The following is a 22718-nucleotide window of genomic DNA, read 5'->3' as shown; positions in this document are numbered from 1 at the left end:
ATTTGAGAGCTTGAGACTGTTCATTTGCCATTTACAGGTGTGAGTGCCTGCGGAATTGTAGCAATTGAATAGCGATTTGTGATTTGCACGATTGTGGGCTTGCAAGATCAAAGGCTTAAATTAGCTCGGAATTACAATTCTACCAACCGCAGCAATTTTCAACCTGTAACCCAATGTTAAGTGAGCGGCTTATATTTGGGTATTGTCTTTCTCTCCCCCCCCCCTTGAATTTTAAATGTGTGGCTTATTTGCGTGTGCGGCTTATATTCAGGCCAATACAGCAAGCCCTTCCTTGACTCCAACACGTACGTTCAGCTACAAGCTCACTGTTAGTACAGTGGTGCCCCGCAAGACGAATGCCTCGCAAGACGGAAAACTCGCTAGACGAAAGGGTTTTCCGTTTTGGAGGTGCTTCGCAAAACGAATTTCCTATGGGCTTGCTTTGCAAGACGACAATGTCTTGCGAGTTCCTGCAGGGTTCCCCCCCCCTTTTCTCAAGCCGCTAAGCCGTTTATCAGCTGATCCGCTAAGCTGCTTAACAGCTGATCCGCTAAGCCGCTAATCAGCTGATCCGCTAAGCCGCTAATAGCGCTAATCCGCTAAGCCGCTAATGGGCTTGCTTCGCAAGACGAAAAAACCGCAAGACAAAGAGACTCGCGGAACGGATTCTTTTCGTCTTGCGAGGGAGAATAAGGGAGTGAGGTGTTGCATTCCTCTGCAAAATATGGCTTGTCTCACTCAGGGCTGGCCCAAGACATTTTGGCACCTGAGGCAAATCACAGAATGTTTTCCCCTCCCTGCCAGGGAAGAAGGGGGAGGGAAAATTTACATCAGGAATAAGTGGGTTTTTTTTTTTTTTTTTTGAGATTTACACTGGAACAAAGAGGTGAGTGAAGATCTACATCAGGAACAAGAGGGAGAATCAAATCAACCTTGCTTGGTGGTTGAACTGGGAATCAAAGGCCTTGGGGTAGGGAAAGGGGCCAGCTCCGAATTGCACCACGTGGGTGCAGAGCCCAAGAGACCCCAGTGGACTTCCCCTGGCATTTCCTCCCTAGTGATGGGAGGAGACCAGCAGCCCCTCCTATTCGCTGAGAGGCTGTTATGGAGGTGGCATGGCAGGTAGGGAGACTGCTGAGAAGACAAAAGGTCCAGACTCCAAGGAGCAAGCTGCAGCAGTAGACAATGCCTTCCTCGGAGGCCAGATCTGCTGCCCAAAGCAGTTGCCTCACAGGCCCTTGGTCTCACTCCCTTGAAAAACCAGGACCCTGGTGTTCACTGAAAGAAAACTACATGAAAATGATGTATCGGTGGGATTTGATGCCTGTCAAGTTAGCAAAAATGTATAGAACAAGCTCAAATATTTGCTGGAAATGTAAAGAAAAAGAAGGTTCCCTTTATTGTATGTGGTGGACACCTAAAGTAACAAAAATTTCTGGGAGATGATATATAATGAAATGAAAAAAAAAATTTTTAAAATAACTTCTGCTAGAAAACTGGGAGACGATATATAATGAAATGAAAAAAAAATGTTTAAAATAACTTTTGCTAAAACACCAGAAGTTTTTTCATTAGGAATTATAGGTACTGAGATACCAAAGGACTAGAAAAGATGGTTTATGTATGCGACAACAGCCACAAGGATGCTCCTAGCCCAGAGATGGAAGGAAGAGATAACCCCGACGAGAGAAGAATGACAAACTAAGTTGATGGACTATCTCAAAATGGAGAAATTAACTGGGAAGCTCAGCTATCAAGAAGACAAGAACTTTAAGAAAGAATGGGAAATGTTCATAATTTATTTAAGAGACCACTGTAAGCAAGTTAAAACATTAGCAGGATTTTAACCACACTTGTAAAGTAATGGAAAGTATGGATAATTTAGAAGGATGAAAAATTTGGATAAGTACTTATTTGCAGTTGTAAATATGATTACTAGGACCCATGGAAGGGACGGGGAGAAGTCAGGAGATTCACAGTAATCTCGATATTTGGATTCGGAATTGTTTTCTGTTACATGTTTATAATTTTAAAAAATCAAATAAAAAATTATATTAAAAAAAATAAAGTCACTGGTGGCAAATGTCATAAATCAAAAAGAGGGGGGGAAATGAAACAAAACACCAGGACACTGGCACCCTGTGGCACCTCTGATCTCCACTGGCAAGGCTCTGCTTACCTGGCTTGCATCAGTTGTGTTTTGTACTGAATGGCCTGTAAGCCCATCTCTCTTGGCTCTAGGATTACTGAGGGGAGGCTGGGGAGGGCACAGCTACGGAACCTCACAGTGGCCAATCCATTAACGTCATTGCCCCCCCTTGTGGGGCACTCAGTTTTCCTGGCCATTTGCGTGTGGTCTCATGTAGTGGAGGCGTCTCTATTCGGCGAGATTAGCTGTGGCCCTGGGTGCCCAGTTCTAGATCAGGACTGCTCAGAGCTTCTAGAGTTTGGGAAGCTGAAAGGCGAGGGACGTCACAGTGACTGAGGGACCCTGACCAAAGGGATGCCCTTGAGGAATAGCAAAGGGGCGACTGGCATGAAGAAGAAGGAGTCTTTGGCCTCTGCGAGGAGGAGGGCAGAACAACATGGGATGGAGCTGGACCGAAGGGTGAGTGGCGAGAAAGAGGCAAGGGGGAAGGAGGAGAGCTTGGTGGCTCATTTGGTGGCTGCCTGGAGGAAGAAGATGGAAATGGGGGTGCCAGGAGACACGAAGCTAGCCAGAGCTGTGGGGATGGTGAGCTATGTGGGGACAGGCTAGGAGGGCCTAGGTGTGGAGAACTGCAAGACGATGAAGCTCCGGTGCCACGGTCCTTGTGTGTGGGGGTGCGGTGGAGTGTGGTTTTGCTACCAGGCTGCATGGTCCCAATGGAGTTGGGGGCGCCTTCCTTGGGGCAGAGGAGGAAGTCGTGGGGGCCAGCGGGGTTCATAGCGTAGAAGGCATTGGCACCGTCAGGGATCAGTAGCTCTTGAAGGATAAAGAGAGAGAGAGAGAGAACATGAGTGATGCCAACAATGTTTTCCCCTCCATCCGGGTCCTGTGACCCGGAAACTACAACTAATCTAGAATGTGGCAGCTAGACTGGTGACTGGGAGCGGCCGCCGAGACCATATAACACTGGTCTTGAAAGACCTACATTGGCTCCCAGTATGTTTCCGAGCACCATTCAAAGTGTTAGTGCTGACCTTTAAAGCCCTAAATGGCCTCGGTTCAGTATATCTGAAGGAGCCTCTCCACCCCCATCGTTCTGCCCGGACACTGAGGTCCAGCACCGAGGGCCTTCTGGCGGTTCCCTCACTGCGAGAAGCCAAGCTACAGGGAACCAGGCAGAGGGCCTTCTTGGTACTGGCGCCCTCCCTGTGGAACGCCCTCCCACCAGATGTCAAAGAGAACAACAACTACCAGACTTTTAGAAGACATCTGGAGGCAGCCCTCTTTAGGGAAGCTTTTAATGTTTGATGTATTACAGTATTTTAATATTTTTTGGAAGCCGACCAGAGTGGCTGGGGAAGCCCAGCCAGATGGACGGGGTATAAATAATAAATTATTATTATTATATTCTTATTATTATTATCCCTCTCCTCACCTTGGCCATCTCCCAACAGCTGCAGGAGCCGGTAGTTGTGCAGCGAGTGCCCTTCCAAGTTGTGCTTCTGCAGTGCGCGCTGAACTACAGCCGTGGTCTTATCCTGGCTGGTGATCTGCGGGGGAAAGTCATCCGCTTATGAGTCACAGAAGAGGGCACAGGGGTGGCCCAGCAACGTGGCAACACAACGTAGAAGGTGTCCAGAGAGGGGCAGGGGAGAATATTAACGAAAGTAGTGAAAACGCCTTCAACCACAGAGCCTAGGGCTTGCCGATCAGAAGGTCGGCGGTTCGAATCCCCATGACGGGGTGAGCTCCCGTTGCTCGGTCCCAGCTCCTGCCAACCTAGCAGTTCAAAAGCATGTCAAAGTGCAAGTAGATAAATAGGTACCACTCCAGCGGGAAGGTAAACGGCGTTTCCGTGCGCTGCTCTGGTTCGCCAGAAGTGCCTTAGTCATGCTGGCCACATGACCTGGAAGTTGTACGCTGGCTCCCTTGGCCAATAAAGCGAGATGAGTGCCGCAACCCCAGAGTCGTCCACGACTGGACCTAATGGTCAGGGGTCCCTTTACCTTTACCTTACCTAATGCTAGCCGAATCAAAAAAGTGTCGGACTAAACCAGGGGTGGGGGGGTACGTGTGGCTTTCTTGGCGTTTGTTGGGCTCCAACTTGCATGAGGTGGGATGAAGCCGTTTGTCATGGGCCAGGAGTTGGCTTTACCTGCTGAGCAGCAGCCTGAAGGAGCAGAAGGCGAAGTGGCTCCACCTGCTGCTGATAAGCCTTCTTGCTCCTGATGAGAACCAGCTTGGCTCCAGTTTTCTTAAGTAGGGATTCCAGCCTCAGGCAGTGGCTGGAAACAACATTTGTCGTTCCTGGCCAGATCTTGCTGCTTCTTGCGACCTCGGCTTTCTTGACCCCCGGACCGTCTGACTACGTGAACTGAGATACTCCTTGTTATGTATTCTGTGTTTGCCCAATCTTAGTCTGGACTAAGGATTCTGAGCTCCTGTATTCTGATTCAATACATGATGTCCAATCATAGAAGATTTCAGGATTTGGGCCTCTGCCATTGGCCCTTGAACTATGAGTCGTGATTCGCAGCTTTGAAGTTTAGACAGCCAATCATGTTGGGAGTGGGAGTGGCCCAGGCTTTATATAAGCAGTTGCTTTGCCCCCGTTTCCCAGCCATGTAGTTCAATAAAGGTTCTTGCTGTTATCACTGCGTTCTGCCTTGTGGGAACCCACCTACACTTTACTCTTGACCTTAGGACGGGACTGAACGTCTCAGTAGAGGCACTCGCCCTGTGGAACGCTCTCCCACCAGATGTCAAAGAGAAAAACGACTACAGCGTACCATACTTTTAGAAGACATCTGAAGGCAGCCCTGTTTAGGGAAGTTTTTAATGTTTGACAGACTATTGGATTTTTATATTTTGTTGGAAGCCGCCCAGAGTGGCTGGGGAAACCCAGCCAGATGGGCGGGTATAAATATATTATTATTATTATTATTATTAACCTTGGACTCTGACTCCAGGCAAGTACTCCCCCACCGAGACTCAACTGGTTGGCTGGCTTCTCCCTCCACTGAGCTCTGCCATGGCTGGCAGCACAGGCCTATGACACTGTTTGCCTCAGGTGGTGGATCTGACCCTTGCCCATTGTGTCACTACCTGCTCCTCTGGGACTTTGCCCATGCTGCTGAAGCAGCGCTGTTGCCCTCACTGTACAGGGCCTCTATGCACTCTTCCCCTGCCCAGAAATCTTCACCCCCACACGCAGACATGATGCACACCATCCAGTCATGTCCAGATGTTCCTGGCAGCTTGCATCCCTTTGTCCACTCACCACAATGCTGCGATACAGGTTGCCGTTGCCATGAACATCACCCATGCTGACGCGGATGATGCGCGACTCTGTTCCTCGTTGCTTGGAGATGGGAGACGGCGGGGGCTGCTCCAGCGGAAGGCAGGGTCTTAGCTGCGGTACAGACAGATTCTGGTCAGGAGAAGACAACCAAAAAGGGGACCAGGAGATGAATCCGTGAGTTGTGACTCCCTCCCTCCCTTTCCGCCCCACATTTCCATTACCTCTCTGGCCACCAACACCATCAAAACATCTTGCTCAGAAGTTTCTGCCACTTTACTTGCTGATATGCACATCGGTGCTAAATGAAAGCTGGCTCTCCGTGGGTTACCAGATGTCATTAGATGACAGCTCCCATCAACCCTGACCTCTAGCTCTGGGGCTAGGGATGATCAGAGTTGTAGTTCAACCACTTTTGGTGACCCAAGGTGAAAGCATGACTGGTCTTCAGGGCCGGCCTATCCAACAATATCAAAATAAGCTCCAATAATAAGGGAATATGAGAAAATGAACTATTAATAGGTAAAAATCCAATGCTAAAATATTTTAAGATTGAAGATCAAGATAATCAAAGAGGGGAGGGATTCGCTGAACCAACAAACTGAACTGGAATACAGAAAAGGGAGGCGTGAGGAGGTCCGGGAAATAAGCAAATGAAAGATAAGTTACAGAAAGATTAAAGTGTTTTTAACTATTTTTATTTTGTATTTTTCTTTTTTCTTTTTCTATTTTGTAATACTTTGAAAACCTTAATAAATATCTTTAAAAAACAAAAACAAAATAAGTTCCAATAAACAACAGGGGAAGACTCAAGGATAGAAGCAGACCTCAGAACACTCCAAGCAGCTTTTGGAAGGCACAGCCCATAGAATGATTCCTGCTACTCCCCAGAGGAGGAGGAGACAAGTGGGGGTGATAGGGGACCCTACTGAGGGGAACAGAGGCAGTAGTGTGTGGAGGAAACAGGATGTCATGGGAAGTGTGTTGTCTGTCTATCTATCTATCTATCATCTATCTATCTATCTATCTATCTATCTATCTATCTATCTATCTATCTATCTATCTATATCTATCATCTACCTATCTACCATCAATCTATCAAAATTGTATACAGTGGTACCTCGGGTTAAGTACTTAATTCGTTCCGGAGGTCCGTTCCTAACCTGAAATTGTTCTTAACCTGAAGCACCACAGCTAATGGGGCCTCCTGCTGCTGCCGCGCCGCCGGAGCACAATTTCTGTTCTCATGCTGAAGCAACGTTCTTAACCTGAAGCACTATTTCTGGGTTAGCGGAGTCTGTAACCTGAAGCGTATGCAACCTGAGGTACCACTGTACTGCCCTTCATCCTAAGATCCATAGGGCAGTTCACAGCATAAAAATGCAAAATGAACACACAAAACAAATCAATATCCTCCCCCCCGACACAGGTATTTATTTACAAAATACATATATATAGAGATCTGCTCTTCCCAGCTGTCAGAGACGAGAATCTCACTATGTCTGTTTAGAGTCTAAACACCCCAGAACCAGTCCCAGAAGTGAAGTACTGTACTAATCAGTGGCTCCATCAAGGGCATTTGATACAAGCTTGAATACCTACCAAGTGCCCTGGACATCCCATCTTTTGCACGAGAGCACAGAGGCCATTTTGGGTGCTGCAATTTCACTCCTCCCCCCTCAAAAAAACACAACACTTTATCTGGGAGTGAGGCATGGGTCACGTGTCTTGCCTGGGAGCACATCCCAGAAGATGCAAATCCTAGTTTTGGCTCTCAAAAGTTGGATGGCATGAACTTGCACCAGGATGCATCCCAACATTTTATATTGCTGAAGTGGGGTGGGAGAGTGTGATGGAGACTTCCCTAAATCTTGTCTTTATTGGTCAATCATACCATTTTTTTTAGCCACAGGTGTAAAAAATGACTGGTAAATTATTACAGTCACACCTCATGTTGCGTCCGCTTCAGGTTGCGTGCTTTCATCTTGCGTCCCGCGGCAACCCGGAAGTACTGAAATGGGTTACTTCCGGGTTTCGCTGCTCGCACCTGTGCAGAAGCGGCAAATCGTGCCGCACATCTGCGCAGACACGGTACTTCGAGTTGCGGACTTTTCACGTTACGGACGGGCCTCCGGAACGGATCCCATCCGTAGCACGAGGTACCACTGTACACCATTCTTGTATTATAATGATAGCTTTTAATATCTATTCCTTTCACATGTGTTGCTTTGATTGGCTCATTTTTGGCTAGAAATGAAATCAGCCTACCACACTACTACTACTACTACTAATAATAATAATAATTTATACCCTGCCCATCTGGTCACCCCAGCCACTCTGGGCGTCTTCCAACAAAATATTAAAATACAATGGTCTGTTAAACATTAAAAGCTTCCTTAAACAGGGCTGCCTTCAGATGTCTTCTAAAAGTCTGATAGTTGTTTTTCTCTTTGACATCTGGTGGGAGGGCGTTTCACAGGGCGGGTGCCACTACTGAGAAGGCCCTCTGCCTGGTTCCCTGTAACTTGGCTTCTCACAGCAAGGGAACCGCCACAAGGCCCTCAGAGCTGGACCTCAGCGTCCTGGCAGAACGATGAGGGTGGAGACGCTCGTTCAGCGATGCCATCTCTTTGCACTCTCTGTGGCAACTGCATTACGAATCCCCAAGAGAATTTGCCTTCTGCTGCTTGCCCCTTGCTCTGCTCCATATTTCACCACCATCACGGGTGCAACTGGCAGTGATGCAAGTGCAGGCCTTTTGGGTGTGGGCCCCCAGGCTGTGGAGGCCCCTCCCCCAAGAGACTCTGTTGCTCCCTTTTGAGATGCTCTGTCACAGCTGTTTTATTTTGACAGGCATTTGATTTGTGTTGATTCTTTTCTCCCCTTCTGTTTTATAGCAACATACAGACTTCTGCATTTTATGTTATGCCCTTGTTAGCTGTCTCGGTCACATAACGAGATCTTCTAAGATTGTGAATTGTTTCAGGGACCAAGAGAACGGGACAAAAACGGTTTTATAAAGAAAAATAAGCTACCTTGCTAGTGGGGAGTCCGCGAGTTGGTGAACAAGGGGTGCTAGGCGTATCTTCAGAGGAAAGGCTGCTGCAGGAGCCCAGAGGTGAAATTCCAGGCTTCTCAGGGCTTGGAGAAGCAGCAGAGGCTTCTGAGCCCAGGAGAAGTCTGCAAAGGAAGAGCAAAGACAGTGACTCAGGTGTTGGAGCATCACTGTCAGGTAGTGGTTAGTTATGTATCAGACAAGAGCTCCAGGGTCATATCCCTACTTCACCATGATATTCATTTGGTGACCTTGGGCCAGTCAGCATACCCATGTTAGAATTCCCGCTCCATGATTGCAGTCATGAGATTGTTGTCTATCACATGACGGTATATGTTTTGACTCCACAGAGTGGGAAGTGACGGAGACAGGATGTTTGTGTTACTGTGTTCCGTGAAGTGGGACTATTGTCTTTTTCTCTTTGCTGTCTGATGCTAGAGAGAGAAGGAGCCATGTTGCAGTGCTCCGTGTGTGTTTATATGTAAATAAAGTAGATTAGCCAAAATGTTGAGTTGCTGAGTTCTGTTACGCATGAACTGCGCAAACTCTGCGGATCCCTAAGTGTGCCGGTGCCGGTTGGCATCGGTCGCTGTGATGTTTGGGCTGAAGAAAGCTTATGAAGCTCCCGAACGATCGACCAGGAAGGGAGGAAACATGCCAGTCGCACATGTGTCTCTGCCTGGGTCCTACTCGAGTGTAGGCTGAACTCCTGACAACCCAAGCATAGCTTGCCTTGCAAGATTGTTGTAAGGATAATATGGAAGGAAAGAACCATTTATGCCTCCTACAGAACAAATCTCTCTTTCATCACCAATACACATGACACTGAACACAATAATAATATAAATCTTGGGCTTGCAGGGACCAGCAGATCCATCCATTGCCATATACTCACAGTGTGGCCTTGGCCATTGCACTGCCTCTCAACTTGGGTGCTCTGAACTCTTGGGGAAAATCAGGTTGCCAACTTTTATTTCTTTTACTTGGGACGAAGGGGAATTGAGCAGGCGGTGCTTTCTCCAACAGCATACCCCTCCAACATTCCTCAGATGAAAATAGGGGCAGTTCTCACTGCCCGCAACAGACCGTTCTCGACCCCCCATTTTTAGTCATCTTCTCCCCCCCAAAGCATTTCCTACGAGAAGAAGGGCAAATGCTATCAACACCACACCAACAGGACACACACCATCTGCTGCCCTGAGAAAACCCCTTCATCCCTATTTTATTTTATTCTTTGGAAGATTTACAAAAAGAAAATCTACGATCAAATCATATAAGTCAGGATGGCTTTCATAATTATGGGACTGTCCCTGGAAAATCAGGACACTTGGAGGGTATGCAGTAGTGTACCTGTAGGCCAGGAAAAGATTTGTTTGCCTGACAGCTGTTCAAGATGCAATAACCCTGTCAGAAAAACATAGCTACTTTGGGGAGGGAGGTGAGTGATCCCTTCCCTTAGGTAAAGCAGCCATTCTTCTAGATCAGGAATGAGAAACCTCAGCCAAGAAGGCTGCCAGGCTGGTTTTTAACCCAAGGGCAGCCCAACTGCAAAACTGTAATCATGCCAGGGGATGCGATTTTTCGGAGGCAGACCAGGCCTAGTGGGAGGCAATGCCCAATCTCTCCAGATTCACTTCCTCTGCCTCAAAAAACAACAACACAGAACGGGGTTCTCCAGGAGGCCGAAGGTCATCAGACAGAAGGGAAGTTTGTCCCAAGCATGGCAGGGGAGGAGCAGGGGGCACGAAGGAAAAAGGGGCAGGGAAGGAGCAGCGGGGCCGGCCCACCCATGAGGCGGACTGAAGCACCTGCCTCAGGCAGCAGAATCCCATGTGACCCTGGCAAGTGAGGCTTCGGCAGGGGGGAGCACCTTCCCATCTTGCCTTGGGTGGCGAAAGAGGATGGGTTGTCCCCAAGGAGCAGCCACAGGAAGTGTGCCCCCTCACGGAACCAGAAGGCTGACTTACGAACTGAAGCGCTTGGTCAGGCTGCGATGCAGCTTCGGCGAGTTGGGACAGGAGTCGGCTGGTGGCTCAATCACACGGGAAATCCGGTAGCTGCAGAGGGAGGAGAGCAGAAGCATGGGCTATATTCCACCCAAGCATGGCCTTCCATTCTTCTCTGTTGGTGTGTCTCTGTTCAGCTGTCGCTTCTGATACCCTGCTGCCCTGCAATTTCTCAAAAAGGACCTGCTTGGCTCTTTCCCTTGGCATCTGCCTTGTGCCCCCCTCACAGTTATGCAGCCTGGTTTGGGGGTGGGACTGCAGAAAGGCCAGAAAAAGTTGACTTCCTCTCTTCCTATTCTTTTAGCTTCTCTCGGCCCTGCCACTCTCTCAGGCACACTTGGTGGGGACATGGGAGAGGGCCTTCTCGGTGGTGGCTGCCTCCAGACAACTCCCTCCCTGGAGAAGCCAGACTGGCTCCCTCCTTGTTGTCCTCCTGTCAGGTGGTGAAGACCTTTGTGTTGGGAGCTGAGTACTTTTAAGGAAAGGACTGTTGCCATGCTGTTTATAATTGTAATTATTGGCATGTGGGGTGTGTGTGTGTTTGTGTGTGTTTTTTCTTTGTTCTTAGTGGTTCTTATTTTTATCTGTAAGCTGCCTTGAGTCCCATCAGGGAAAAAGGCAGGGCATAAATAAATGAATAATAAGCTGTGTACCCCACAGTGTGAACTTTGGGGGAATGGATTTAGATGGGAGATTTTAGCTCTTGAATTTGGGCGCCTAGGGAAAGGAGGACGGGTGAACATTCCCTGTGCATTTTTAGGTATCTGAGAAGTGAAGAGTTGCTATCCCAGTGGGAAAACAGCTTTGCTATAGGAGATAGGTGACGTTCCCTAACCCACTCTGTCACCATGGCGTTTTGGAGATACCAGGAGCCAGTGTGGTGAGGTTAGAGTGTCTGACTAGGATGTGGGAGACCAGGGTTCAAATCCCCACTCGGCTATGAAACTCACCAGTCACTGCCTCTCTGCCTAACCTAACTCACAGGGTGCTGTGAGGATTAAAGGAGATAGGGGAGAGCCATGTACATCACATTGAGCTCCTTGAAGAAAAAGGTGAGATATAAATGCAATCAATTAATCATTTAGCTCCCCAAATAAAATCCATAGGACCAAATGGACTTAATGTTAAATACACATGTTTGTCTGTTTGTTTGTTTAGAAAATAAGGCTTCCGGTTCCTGTCTGCCTTAGTGGAGAAAGCTCCCATGAAAACGGGAGATTGTTAGCAAAGAAAAAACAAGGAGGGTAATTATCCTTGCAAATTCCCCCCAGGGACAGGGAGGAAAGACCTTCATTCATGGTTCGTCTTGATACCTGGCTCTCGCTCTGGTGCGGAATGCGGAAGACAGGGAGGCACTGTGTGCAAATTATTAAATATATCTTTATTGAAAGATTTTACAAACTTGCTCAGAACTGGAAACTTTCTTTTCCAGTAGAAGCAGCTGCACTGCGGCACTGGTCTGGACTGGAAAAACAGTGTGTGGGGATGAGGGAGTTAACCCTTCCTTCCTCATAGCATTTTCCCATTAAAAACACACCTCCTCTGCAAAAAGGTGCTATTTACAGTAAACAGCAAATAGTGGACTGGTGGGAAGATTTTTAGCAGGGGGGGAAATGGTCCAGGGAGGAAACAACTAACTCGATCACCACATACAGTGGTCATGTTCCAGCAAAGGGTTGCGCAAAGTTACTTTTAATGGAATGAAGGAGAAAGTGGTCAACTCCAAGGACACTCGTAATGTGGACTTTGGGCCTTAATTTAAGGCGCTCCGATTGAACTCTGAAGTGGTGCAATTGATAACGCTCCTAACTAGAGCCTTTCAACAGCAAGAGCCTAGGTTGTAATCACTGCAGGAGTAAGTAGCACTTTGCACAACTGGAGCAACTTACACTTGTGCAACGGGACTCAATCCTCCAGAGCAGATGAGCAAGAGGGAAAGAGGGAGAATCCTATTGCACAAGCAGTAGTCATTCTGCTTGTGCATTTATTTAGTTGGCCCACTATCAACCATTCTCTTCCTTGGCAGAGAACCCAACACCTTTTCCTACCTCTGCTCCTCAGAGAGCTGCTGGTGCTGGTGAAAGGCAAGACGGAATGATGGGTTTGGACAAAGATGGTACTCTTGACATGAATCCTGCAGCTGGCAGATCCAGGAGAGGATCACTGCTTCCTGGGAGGGAAAAGACATAGCAGTGAGGTGGGCGGTGGAGCCACATTTTGCATTCCTGTGGTTTGAAAGGCAGTGCTCTTCCTCCCAGTTCCACATCCTATCATTCCCCTCCATTCTCAGCTCTGGGCACTGAGCTAAGAGATGCAGAATCCCACCCACCCCCCTCCAGCTTTTCCACCTTGGATTTACCTTGCGCCTCTTCTCAAAGTTAATGAGGTTGCTCTGTGGGATTGAAAAATAAGACAGTAATTGTGAGCAACACCAGGAGACACAAACCACACTGCAGGGATGTTTGAACCACCCTACATCAGTGGTTTTCAAACAGGGGTGCCCTGGGATGCCTTAAAAGATGGTCAGGGGTGCTACTGGCAACACTGACCTCTGTCCCTCTTTCCTTCCCTCCTCTGATGCCCTCTCACGTCGCTGCCTCCCAAAGGCTTGTACAGCTGTTTGTTGCAGCAGCCCTGGCTACAAGCTCCCCAAGTGAATGGTGCCTCTGGGGCTGCCCAGGAGGTGCTTCCCAGGCTCCTATGGGGCAGTGTGAAGAGATGCCTCTCTTTGGGGCAGGGGGCACAGCTCAGAGACCAGGGGAGGTAGCGGCAGCGGCAATGGCAGCAGCTGCCCTGAGGACTCCCAAGGAGAGAGGAGAGGAGGATGAAGGAACACTCTATAACGGAGGGTGTTTGGAAAATGGTGAGAGGCTGCCAGCTCTGCAGGCAAGGGGTGGCATAACTGGGCTCCTGCGCCCCACAGGGGTGCCGCAGAAAGAACGGAGTTGGTCAAGGGAGCTGTGGACTCAAAAAGGTTGAAAACCTCTGCCCCATGTGGCTGCCAGCATTTGAAAAGCCTGAGTGCTTTTTTGTTTATAGAAAAAAAGGTGCTGGTACGCACCATGAAGTTATTACAGTAAGTGTCACACTTTTAATGGGGGGGGGGAGTGCCAGTACTCCCTTACCCTTAAAGGTAATGGGACCCCTGACCATTAGGTCCAGTTGTGACCGACTCTGGGGTTGCGGCGCTCATCCCGCTTTATTGGCCGAGGGAGCCAGCGTACAGCTTCCAGGTCATGTGGCCAGCATGACTAAGCCGCTTCCGGCAAACCAGAGAGGCACGGAAACGCCGATTACCTTCCCACCGGAGTGGTACCTATTTATCTAATTGCAAGGGATGTTCTCGTACCACTTCTTCTTCCCCAAGATGCTCACCTCCACAAAATCTGGTAGTGCTGTGTCCAGCATGATCAGGTCAGTTAAAAAGGTGCCCAGATATGGAATGGTGGGAGCCTGCAACAAAGCACAATGGGACTCATGCACTCAGCCCTTTGATTGCCCAGTGCACCACCCTCCCTTGGGAAATTAAAACATTTGGTGACACTTCCTTAGCAAAATATGACCATAGCTGTCAACTTACAGATTTGAAAATAAGGGACCAGCAGCCTCGAAAATAAGGGATCAGCAGCCAAAATAAGGGATTTTCCGGGCACAGGTATGTTCAACTTCTGAGCCCCTCCGAGCCAAAGGCAGAAAGCCCAGCCAGCAGCCAAACGAAGCCTCAAGCGCAGCAACCCGACAAAGGGGATGCAGCAAGGAAAACCACCGTCACCACTCCGTTGGGAAGTGCTGAGCAAAGGTGATTCCCCAGGCAACGCGGCTGATTTGATCGGCACAAGGCATGCAAGTTCCACCCCCCAGTCGTTCCTAGACTCCTTATTGGGTGAGCAACACAGCCAAGCAACACAGTTGGAGCCTCCCTCCACCCTGGCCGGCAGGGAGGGAGGGAGAGGAGCTGCTTCCTTTGAAACCCGGGAAATTTAAGGGACATCATCAATAAGGGACTGCAGCGGGACACAGCGCTGGGATAAGGGACTTTCCCGCCAAATAAGGGACAGTTGACAGCTATGCATATGGCCATTATGCAAATAGTGTCCAAAATGAAGGAAAAAGATGCTGTGCTTTGCACTGTTTATTGGGTTTCCCTTCCCACTAGCAAGTTCACTGAAAGGGATTTCAAAAGAGGCGGGTGTGTGCAAAAATATCTCTCTCTCTCTCTCTCTCTCTCTCTCTCTCTCTCTGTGTGTGTGTGTGAAAACAAGGCTGAAACAAGATCTCTGTGAAGACTTCTAAATTGGTAAATGTGTGCATTATCAGATATAATGTAAAAATCTCAAATATTTCTACTTGTGGAGGAATGTTAGGAGCAGTAGCTAAACCTTTAGCTGACAACTACTCTTGCTAAAAAAAAAAAATCAAAAGAGCACCATTCTTTTTTGGGGGTCTTTTTAGGTACTAATTTTAGGGTTATCCCCACTCACGCTGAAACAAAACACAAAGATGGTACAGGATACAGAATTACGATATAGCTCCATTTGTTAGAGTATGGTGCTGATAATGCCAAGGTTGCAGGTTTGATCCCCATCTGGGACAGCTGCATAGCAGTGAGCTGGACTATAGATAATCCTCAGGGTCCCTCCCAACTCTAGTTTTCTAAGAGAAAAGGGAATTCCAAAGGGTAGATCCTGCCATGCTGAAAGACTTGTGGGTGCATAATGAATATTATGTGCCACTCGCAGCACGGCCAGTTCTATAGGTCAAAGCAGTCAAGTGGCATATGTGAGAGAAGGTGATTCTCTCAAGTAGAAAGTTTCCCTTTCTCTTCTATCACACTTCTTCAAGGTCATATTTGATGACATGTCATGTGCAGACTTTCATAGAACTGTAAAATCAATGAATTGTAGATTTGGAAAGGATCCTGAGCACCACCGTCCTACAGTGCAGGAATCTCAACAGGCAGTTCCCGATCCAATTCGAAACCATACCTTTCACTAATCTTAAGTAGTATTTTCACACTAGAGGGAGAGTGTGGACACTCTGGTGGAAGTAATTCTTTGGTGAGAGTCTGGTTTTCAGGATCTAAAGTGTGAGGGAGGTACATTAAACATGAATTTCTTACCTCCCCTTTATGTTTATTTTGTGGGATGTGATCCATGAGAGGCAGTCAAGTACAACATTCCTTGTAATGCTAGAGAAGACATGCAGGGGAATGTTTGGTCCAGCCAGTCACAACTTCCTGTTCCTCCTGGCTGGAGCATCCTTCCTTTTGCATGTGATAGAAGGTGGGCGTGACCTTACCTGTCCAGGTAACAAAAGGACGAGTCACACAGCACACCTCCTTTTTTTTTTTTTACTTCCTTCTTTGTTTGACCAGCTTCTAGCTAGGACTGCTCTGCTAGCTCTCAGCTAGCAGAAGCACTGCGATTATTCCCCCATATAGATCCACATGTACATATTTGTAACTAAGTCTGCCTTCAGGAATCCAACTGTGAACTGGTGTGAGAAAACTTCTTTTATTGACTTTGAATAAGATTATGGCGTCTTTATTCTTTAAAGAGGGATTCAAGGGAAATTACCAGGAACATACAATTCAGTCTGAGACAGATTGAATTGTGTAATAGTGAGAGGCTCACACGAGCCTGCAACCAGCTATCTGCTGTGCATATAAAAAAGGGGGAATGTAACTCTGCTACATAAAGGAACTTGCTAGTGCAAGTTAAGAAGGATATCAATAAACAATATAGCCTCTCCTGCCACCCTGAACATTCCCACATATTTCCCTCGGAGTGGATGGACAGCTGGCTGGGGAGGGGGCAGGATGGCTCTCACCACTACCCGGGTCTGATGCTTCACCTTCGGAGATGCCCCAGCTGGGGGTTGTGTGCTGTTCCATCCGTCACTGGAGCCCTGTATACCTCCTTCCTGCGAGAGACAGAGAGAAAGGCTGCAGGATAAACTCAACTGATGTCCGAAGTACCTTGATCCAACTGTACAGAACTGACTCTCCTAACAGGGGCTAATCTAAGAACTCAAAGGCTTTGGGGCATTTCAGCAGGTGCCTCTTGTTGCTGCAGCCCCTGGACCAAAAGAGGTTGCACCCAGGGCAATTGTAGCTCACACTGAACAGAGCATTTACACTTTCCCTGCTCCAAACATGGTGACTTAATCCCCTGGGTAACACTTAACACAACATGGCTATACCAGTTGCACTTGCTCCTGGTGGAGTACAGGATCAGGTTTAAGGTGCTGGTTTTAACATCTAAAGCCCTATACGGCCTAGGACCCTCGTACCTACGGGACCGCCGCTCCTGGTATGTCCCACAGAGGACCTTACGGTCTTCAAACAAAAACATCTTGGAGGTCCCAGGCCACAGAGAGGTTAGGCTGGCCTCAACCAGAGCCAGGGCTTTTTCGGCTGTGGCCCCGATCTGGTGGAACGCTCTGCCACAAGAGACTAGGGCCCTGCGGGACTTGACATATTTCCGCAGGGCATGCAGGACAGAGCTGTTCCACCAGGCCTTTGGCCAGGGCACAGCCTGACTCCCTCCTTTGGCAATCTTCACAGAACTCTAGCCCAATGGTTGCCATCAATTTGATTTGAATTAATTTTATAATGAAATGATTTTAGAATGTTGTATTATTTTATTGTTGTTAGCTGCCCTGAGCCCAGCTTTGGCTGGGGAGGGTGGGATATAAATAAAAATTTATTATTATTATTATTATGGCAACTATCCTCAAGTCCAGTGGCGGAGCAAGCCGATCGGGCGCCTGGGGAGGCACGGGCCCTGTGCCTGGGAGTGGGGCCAGTCACCCACGGGGGCACCGCAGGGCCTCTGAGGAGTCTGCCTGCCTCCTTCCACTCAGCCACCATACAGCTGAGGGGAAGGCAATGGGCGGACTGTTTGGGGCAGCAGGGAGTCTGCGGGCGCTCAAGCCAGTGCGTCACTCCCAGGAGAGACATGTAGCTCAGGCGTGCTGCAGGCCCCGCGGTGAGTGCCGCCCACCATTTTGTCACCCCCCTCAGCTGGGACACCCAGGATGGACCGCACCCACCACACCTCCTTTGCTACGCCCCTGCTGAAGTCCCCACCCCACTTCAGAGACATCACAAATACTTTTGGGGGGGACGACCTTGGCCCCAAGGAGTTGGCTCCTATGCCCCGGGCTATTGAACCCTTTCCTGATCCTGACAACACTGGACAGTACATTACAGTTATACCTTGGGTTACAGACGCCTCAGGTTGCATTTTTTTGGGTTATGGACCCACTGAAAACTGGAAGTACCAGAACAGGTCACTTCTGGGTTTTGGCCGTTACGCATGCACAGAAGCACCAAATCGCAACCCGTGCGTGCGCAGACACGCCGTTGCGGGTTGCGAACGTGCCTCCTGCACAGATCACGTTCGCAACCCATGCGTCCACTGTACATCCTTCTGAGCACATTATCCTGCATAAAAAAACACACAACACACACAGACACACACAGACACACACACACACACACACACACACACAACGTTGCTCTCCTTTTCCTCTCAAACGACGCAGTTCTGCTACCTGCAGCAAGATTTCTCGGCACTTCAAGTAATTGTTGTCTTCGGAGAAGATCTGTGAGAGCTTTCGGAAGGAGCCCCTGCTGTCCCTGGGAGAGAAGTCAGGCTCAGTTTATGCAGCTCCCTAGCACAGGGGTCAGTGCAAGAGGCCACGGCCAGTCCAAGCTGTTTTGCAGCCTGAGGCAAAGGGCAAAGACAGTGGCACACACACACACACCTCCAGAAGCTTGACCAGACTGGAAGCTGAATCTTTTTTTAGCAGTGGCTGCAACAGAGCATCCTTTGTGGTGGAAAGAGGGCAGCAGGCTAGCAGGTCTTTCAAATTTCAGCGGCGCCCTGTGCAAGGCTAAAATGTGACACTCCCGCCTCTTGTCTCCTGTTTTGCATGTGTACTATGTCATAGTTGTGATGCCCTGCGGTGCCCCCCCCTAGCTTGGGGCCCGAGTGGGGGAACCGGTCACGCTGCCCTAAATCTGCCCCTACAGACTAGCACAGGTCAGGCTGTGTGGCACAAAAAGCTCTGTCCTCCGAGAGAGAAGAAAATTTGTAGGACTCCGGAAAAACAGCTAGCCTTGGGCAGCCATTTCATTCTGCTTAATTTTCCAAGCATGGGCTTGTGTCAACTGAAACCACCAACTGAGACTGGCAGGAGCTCATCTCTCTCTGTTTGGGTTTTTATTTAGATTACATTGGTACCTTGGTTTACAACCATAATCTCTTCCTGAGGTCCATTTGTAAACCAAAACAGGTTGTAACCCAAGGCGCGCTTTCGCCAATGGGACCTCCCCAAAGAATTTGTTTGTAATTCCCCCCCCCCCATGGGTTGTAATCCAAAATTAAGGTTGCAAACCGGGACACGCACTTCCAAATTTGATGTGTTTGTAATCCAAAATGTGTGCAAACCAAGACGTATGCAAACCAAGGTACCACTGTACTTTCTTTTATCCTGCTGTATTATGTAAAAGCTTTCGTAAAAATCTTGTTTGAAAAGAAAAAGACTGTCAGGAGCTCTCTGGGGTCGCAGGCAAAACTCTTCCCCAGTCCTGCTTGGGGACGATCCTTGAACCTGCCAGAGCCCTGTGGTTTCTCTCCAAAGAGAAGCAAGTGGACCCCATTAAAGGTAAAGGGACCCCTGACCATTAGGTCCAGTCATGGCAGACTCTGGGGTTGTGGCGCTCATCTTGCTTTACTGGTCGAGGGAGCCGACGTACAGCTTCCGGGTCATGTGGCCAGCATGACTAAGCCGCTTCTGGCGAACCAGAGCAGCACACGGAAACGCCGTTTACCTTCCCGTCGGAGCGGTACCTATTTATCTACTTGTACTTCGTGCTTTCGAACTGCTAGATTGGCAGGAGCAGGGACTGAGCAACAGGGGCTCACCCTGTTGCGGGGATTCGAACCGCCAACCTTCTGATCGGCAAGTCCTAGGCTCTGTGGTTTAACCCACAGAGCCACCCGCGTCCCTTGTTTGTTTTAAAAAAGGGCTATGTAAGGTATCTAACTGCTGGAGATGCAACAGGGATAAGGCTTCTCTAAAACATGTTTTTTTCATTGTCCTATATTGAAAGATTTTGGGCAGAAGGTAACTGAAACCATCAACAGAACTGTACGGAACAACCTTACATTTACAGAGCCAAATATCCTCTTGAATAATATACCCAGCACATGGAACCTTACAAAAGGACAATATGAGTGGATTCTCTGTGCCCTTACCACAACAAAAAGACTGATACTGATGAACTGGGAAAATAAAAATGTGGCTCCCTTCTATGAGTGGATTAAAGACTTATACAAACTCGCAACATATGAACAAACTGCATATAAATGCAGACTTGCCATGGACAAATTCAATGATATATGGAATCCATTCTTACAAATACTGTAATAGGTTAAGATCTGGTGAAGTACAATACAGTGGTACCTCGGGTTACATACGCTTCAGGTTACAGACTCCGCTAACCCAGAAATAGTGCTTCAGGTTAAGAACTTAGCTTCAGGATGAGAACAGAAATTGTGCTCCGGTGGCGCGGCAGCAGCGGGAGGCCCCATTAGCTAAAGTGGTGCTTCAGGTTAAGAACAGTTTCAGGTTAAGAAAGGACCTACGGAACAAATTAAGTACTTAACCCGAGGTACCACTGTAATGACCTTGTAAAATATACAATTTTGGGGTTCTCCACCTTTATTTCCCCTTCTGCATGGGTTTTGTTTTTCTTTTTCCTTTTGTCTCTTTTATTTATGTCTCACAATGTTTAGTGCACATATAATTATGTACTCTTTGAGCTTTCCATAAAGATGGTTAAAGAAAAAAAAGCGCCACACTTTTAACCAGGGCTTTTCTTCTAGGGGAAAATGGCGCCACCGAAAACCTCACCTGTGTACAGCAGCCCAAGTCCGCTTCAGTCGGTAGATGGAGTTAGACTGCAGGGCAGAGAGGATGGCATGCAGCGAGGAGAAATTCCGGAGGGCCCGACATCGCTGGAGGGCAGGCGTACCATTTGGGGAATTGGGAGTGGGGAAATGACAAATATTTCAGTAAGAAAGGGGTAGGATTTAACGCCAGCAATTGGATTGAGTAAAGATTTAACTGCAAAGCAGGTGCTGCATTTTGTGTACGGCTGCAAGCTTTTGATTCGCTTGGTTGATAATCAAACCATTTTTGACGTGTGGACTGTAACTCTAGAGAAAACATGGCCATTGTGCAGGCTATTACCACAATACAGAAGAAAGAAGACCTTATCTTCTAACAATAGCTGGCAGTTTTTATTTAGTAAAAGAGAGTCAAGAAATCTTGCACTTGTCGGGATCTCAACCCTCAACCCCCACAGTACTGAGGTTTTGATAAGGTACACATGTATTTACATTCAATTAAACTGACAGATCAGTTAGAAGGCAGATGATAATTAAACATTCTTCAAATCAATTCACGTTCCTCGCTTTAATGCCACTTGTTTTGGCTATATTTTGATATATCATCTTAAGTTTACATTGTCAGCATGTCTGTTACTTTTGCAATGAAAAGCTGAGGGGGTCTGTGCCTTTGGCTTGTGCAGCTATTATGTAGGCCCATTTTTGAAATATTCACAAATTGTGGAGAACCAGTGAGCTGGCTGGAGGTACAATCCCATATGTTGGTTTGTGTGCTGCCAGGAATACAGTGGTACCTTGAATCTCAAACGCCTTGGTACTCAAACAACTTGGAACCCAAACACTGCAAACTAGGAAGTAAGGGTTCCAGTTTGGGAATTTTTTTCGGAAGCTGGACGTGCTTCATTTTGAGTGCCACACTTCCATTTTGAGCGTTACGCAGAGGTCTGTCTGTTTTTGCTATTTATTTTGCGTTTTAGTTTTTGCAGCTCTTTGCTTTTCTTTTTGAGACTGTGTGGAACCCAGTTCAGCTACTGATTGATTGATTGATTGATTGATTGTGTGACTGCAGTACATTGTTTACTGCTTTCATTTTATGGATCAGTGGTCTCATTAGATTGTAAAATTCATGTTAAATTGCTGTGTTAGGGATTGTTTTTGAAAGTCTGGAACGGATTAATCCATTTTGCATTACTTTCTATGGGAAAGCGCGCCTTAGTTTTGGAACACATTGGATTTGGAACGGACTTCTAGAACGGATTAAGCTTGAGAACCAAGGTACCGCTGTAGTGGCAGGGCTAAGGAAACAAAGAAAATGAAGGCCAGCTAGCTCACTGGACACAGAAACTCTTACCTGGGCAATGTCGATCCATTTCTCTAGCAGGTGTGCCCGCTGGGGAAAGCGCAGAGTCAGGTCTCCCAGTACAGATGCTATGACACAGCTGGTGACTGCATTGAACTGGGCCACAGTGGCTCGGACGCTGGGAGCCACGTGCTGCTTCTCCTTCTTGTCTCGCTGTGACCACACGCAGCCCAGGCAGTGGAAGGGCCACACTGCTCGGAAGAGTTCCTGGGGAAGGAGAATGAGAGGGAGGATGAGAGAGAAGACCACCCCAATGCCACTCAGTGCAACCACTGCAGAAGTAGGGTAGGACTTTGGATCTTGGATCAGGTCTCCAAGACTCAAAATCAACTCTCTGCCATTGAACCACAAACAATATACAGGGTAAAAGGTAAAGGTAAATGACCCCTGGATGGTTAAGTCCAGCCAAAGGCAACTATGGAGTTGCGGTGCTCATCTCGCTTTCAGGCCGAGGGAGCCGGCGTTTGTCCACAGACAGCTTGATTTAAATTGGATTCTTAAAATAAAATGCTTCTGGAGGAAAAATCTTTCTAAAGATAGTTTTCTATTTAAGTTACATTATAGTCCAAAGGCTATTCATCAGGAAATAAAGATTTGTTTTAAGTTTTTCATGCATGCTAAAACTCAGTCTAAGGTTTTTAATTGTTTAACCACATCAGTTAACAAACATGGATACTTATGCTATAATGTTATTGTTTTAGTTAAATAAATAGTTCAAATTGTTATTAAGGAAATGATTATATTTCTCCTTCCAATAAAATACAGAAGAAAAGTTGTCCAAATATAAACAGTTAACTTACTAAACCTCACAATAATTTCAAAAGCATATGTCTATGTATTTCTAATAGTATAACCAAATCAGTAATTTTTAATATAACTGTTACAACTATTCTGAAAATTTATTATTCAAAAAATGAAACCTTCATCCGA

The 22718-nt window shown here is 47.5% G+C and overlaps 1 protein-coding gene across 4 annotated transcripts in view; it reads right to left on the bottom strand.

Annotated features, from left to right (window-relative positions):
- Positions 1-1769: 1769 nt before the first annotated feature.
- Positions 1770-22718, bottom strand: part of RGL3 (ral guanine nucleotide dissociation stimulator like 3) — a 35642-nt gene continuing 14693 nt past the window's right edge. For 3 of the 4 annotated variants that reach the window (XM_082204750.1, XM_082204748.1, XM_082204751.1), the window contains exons 6-17: positions 21780-21995; positions 20433-20536; positions 18066-18150; positions 16362-16430; positions 13884-13961; positions 12868-12900; positions 12557-12678; positions 10470-10559; positions 8483-8627; positions 5430-5579; positions 3585-3699; positions 1770-2965 (exon numbers count right to left, since the gene is read on the bottom strand). In XM_082204750.1, coding sequence (XP_082060876.1) covers positions 2391-2965; positions 3585-3699; positions 5430-5579; positions 8483-8627; positions 10470-10559; positions 12557-12678; positions 12868-12900; positions 13884-13961; positions 16362-16430; positions 18066-18150; positions 20433-20536; positions 21780-21995 — 1782 coding nt within the window. In that variant the 3' untranslated portion in view covers positions 1770-2390. The remainder of the gene's footprint in view (positions 2966-3584; positions 3700-5429; positions 5580-8482; positions 8628-10469; positions 10560-12556; positions 12679-12867; positions 12901-13883; positions 13962-16361; positions 16431-18065; positions 18151-20432; positions 20537-21779; positions 21996-22718) is intronic. The other variant, XM_082204749.1, reaches the window with a different exon arrangement.

This window comes from Podarcis vaucheri (assembly GCF_965113315.1).
Source record: "Podarcis vaucheri genome assembly, chromosome: 17".
In the NCBI taxonomy this organism is placed as follows: domain Eukaryota; kingdom Metazoa; phylum Chordata; class Lepidosauria; order Squamata; family Lacertidae; genus Podarcis; species Podarcis vaucheri.
The sequence above is the reverse complement of the archived record's forward strand: the minus strand, read 5'-3'. Positions and strand labels throughout refer to the sequence as shown.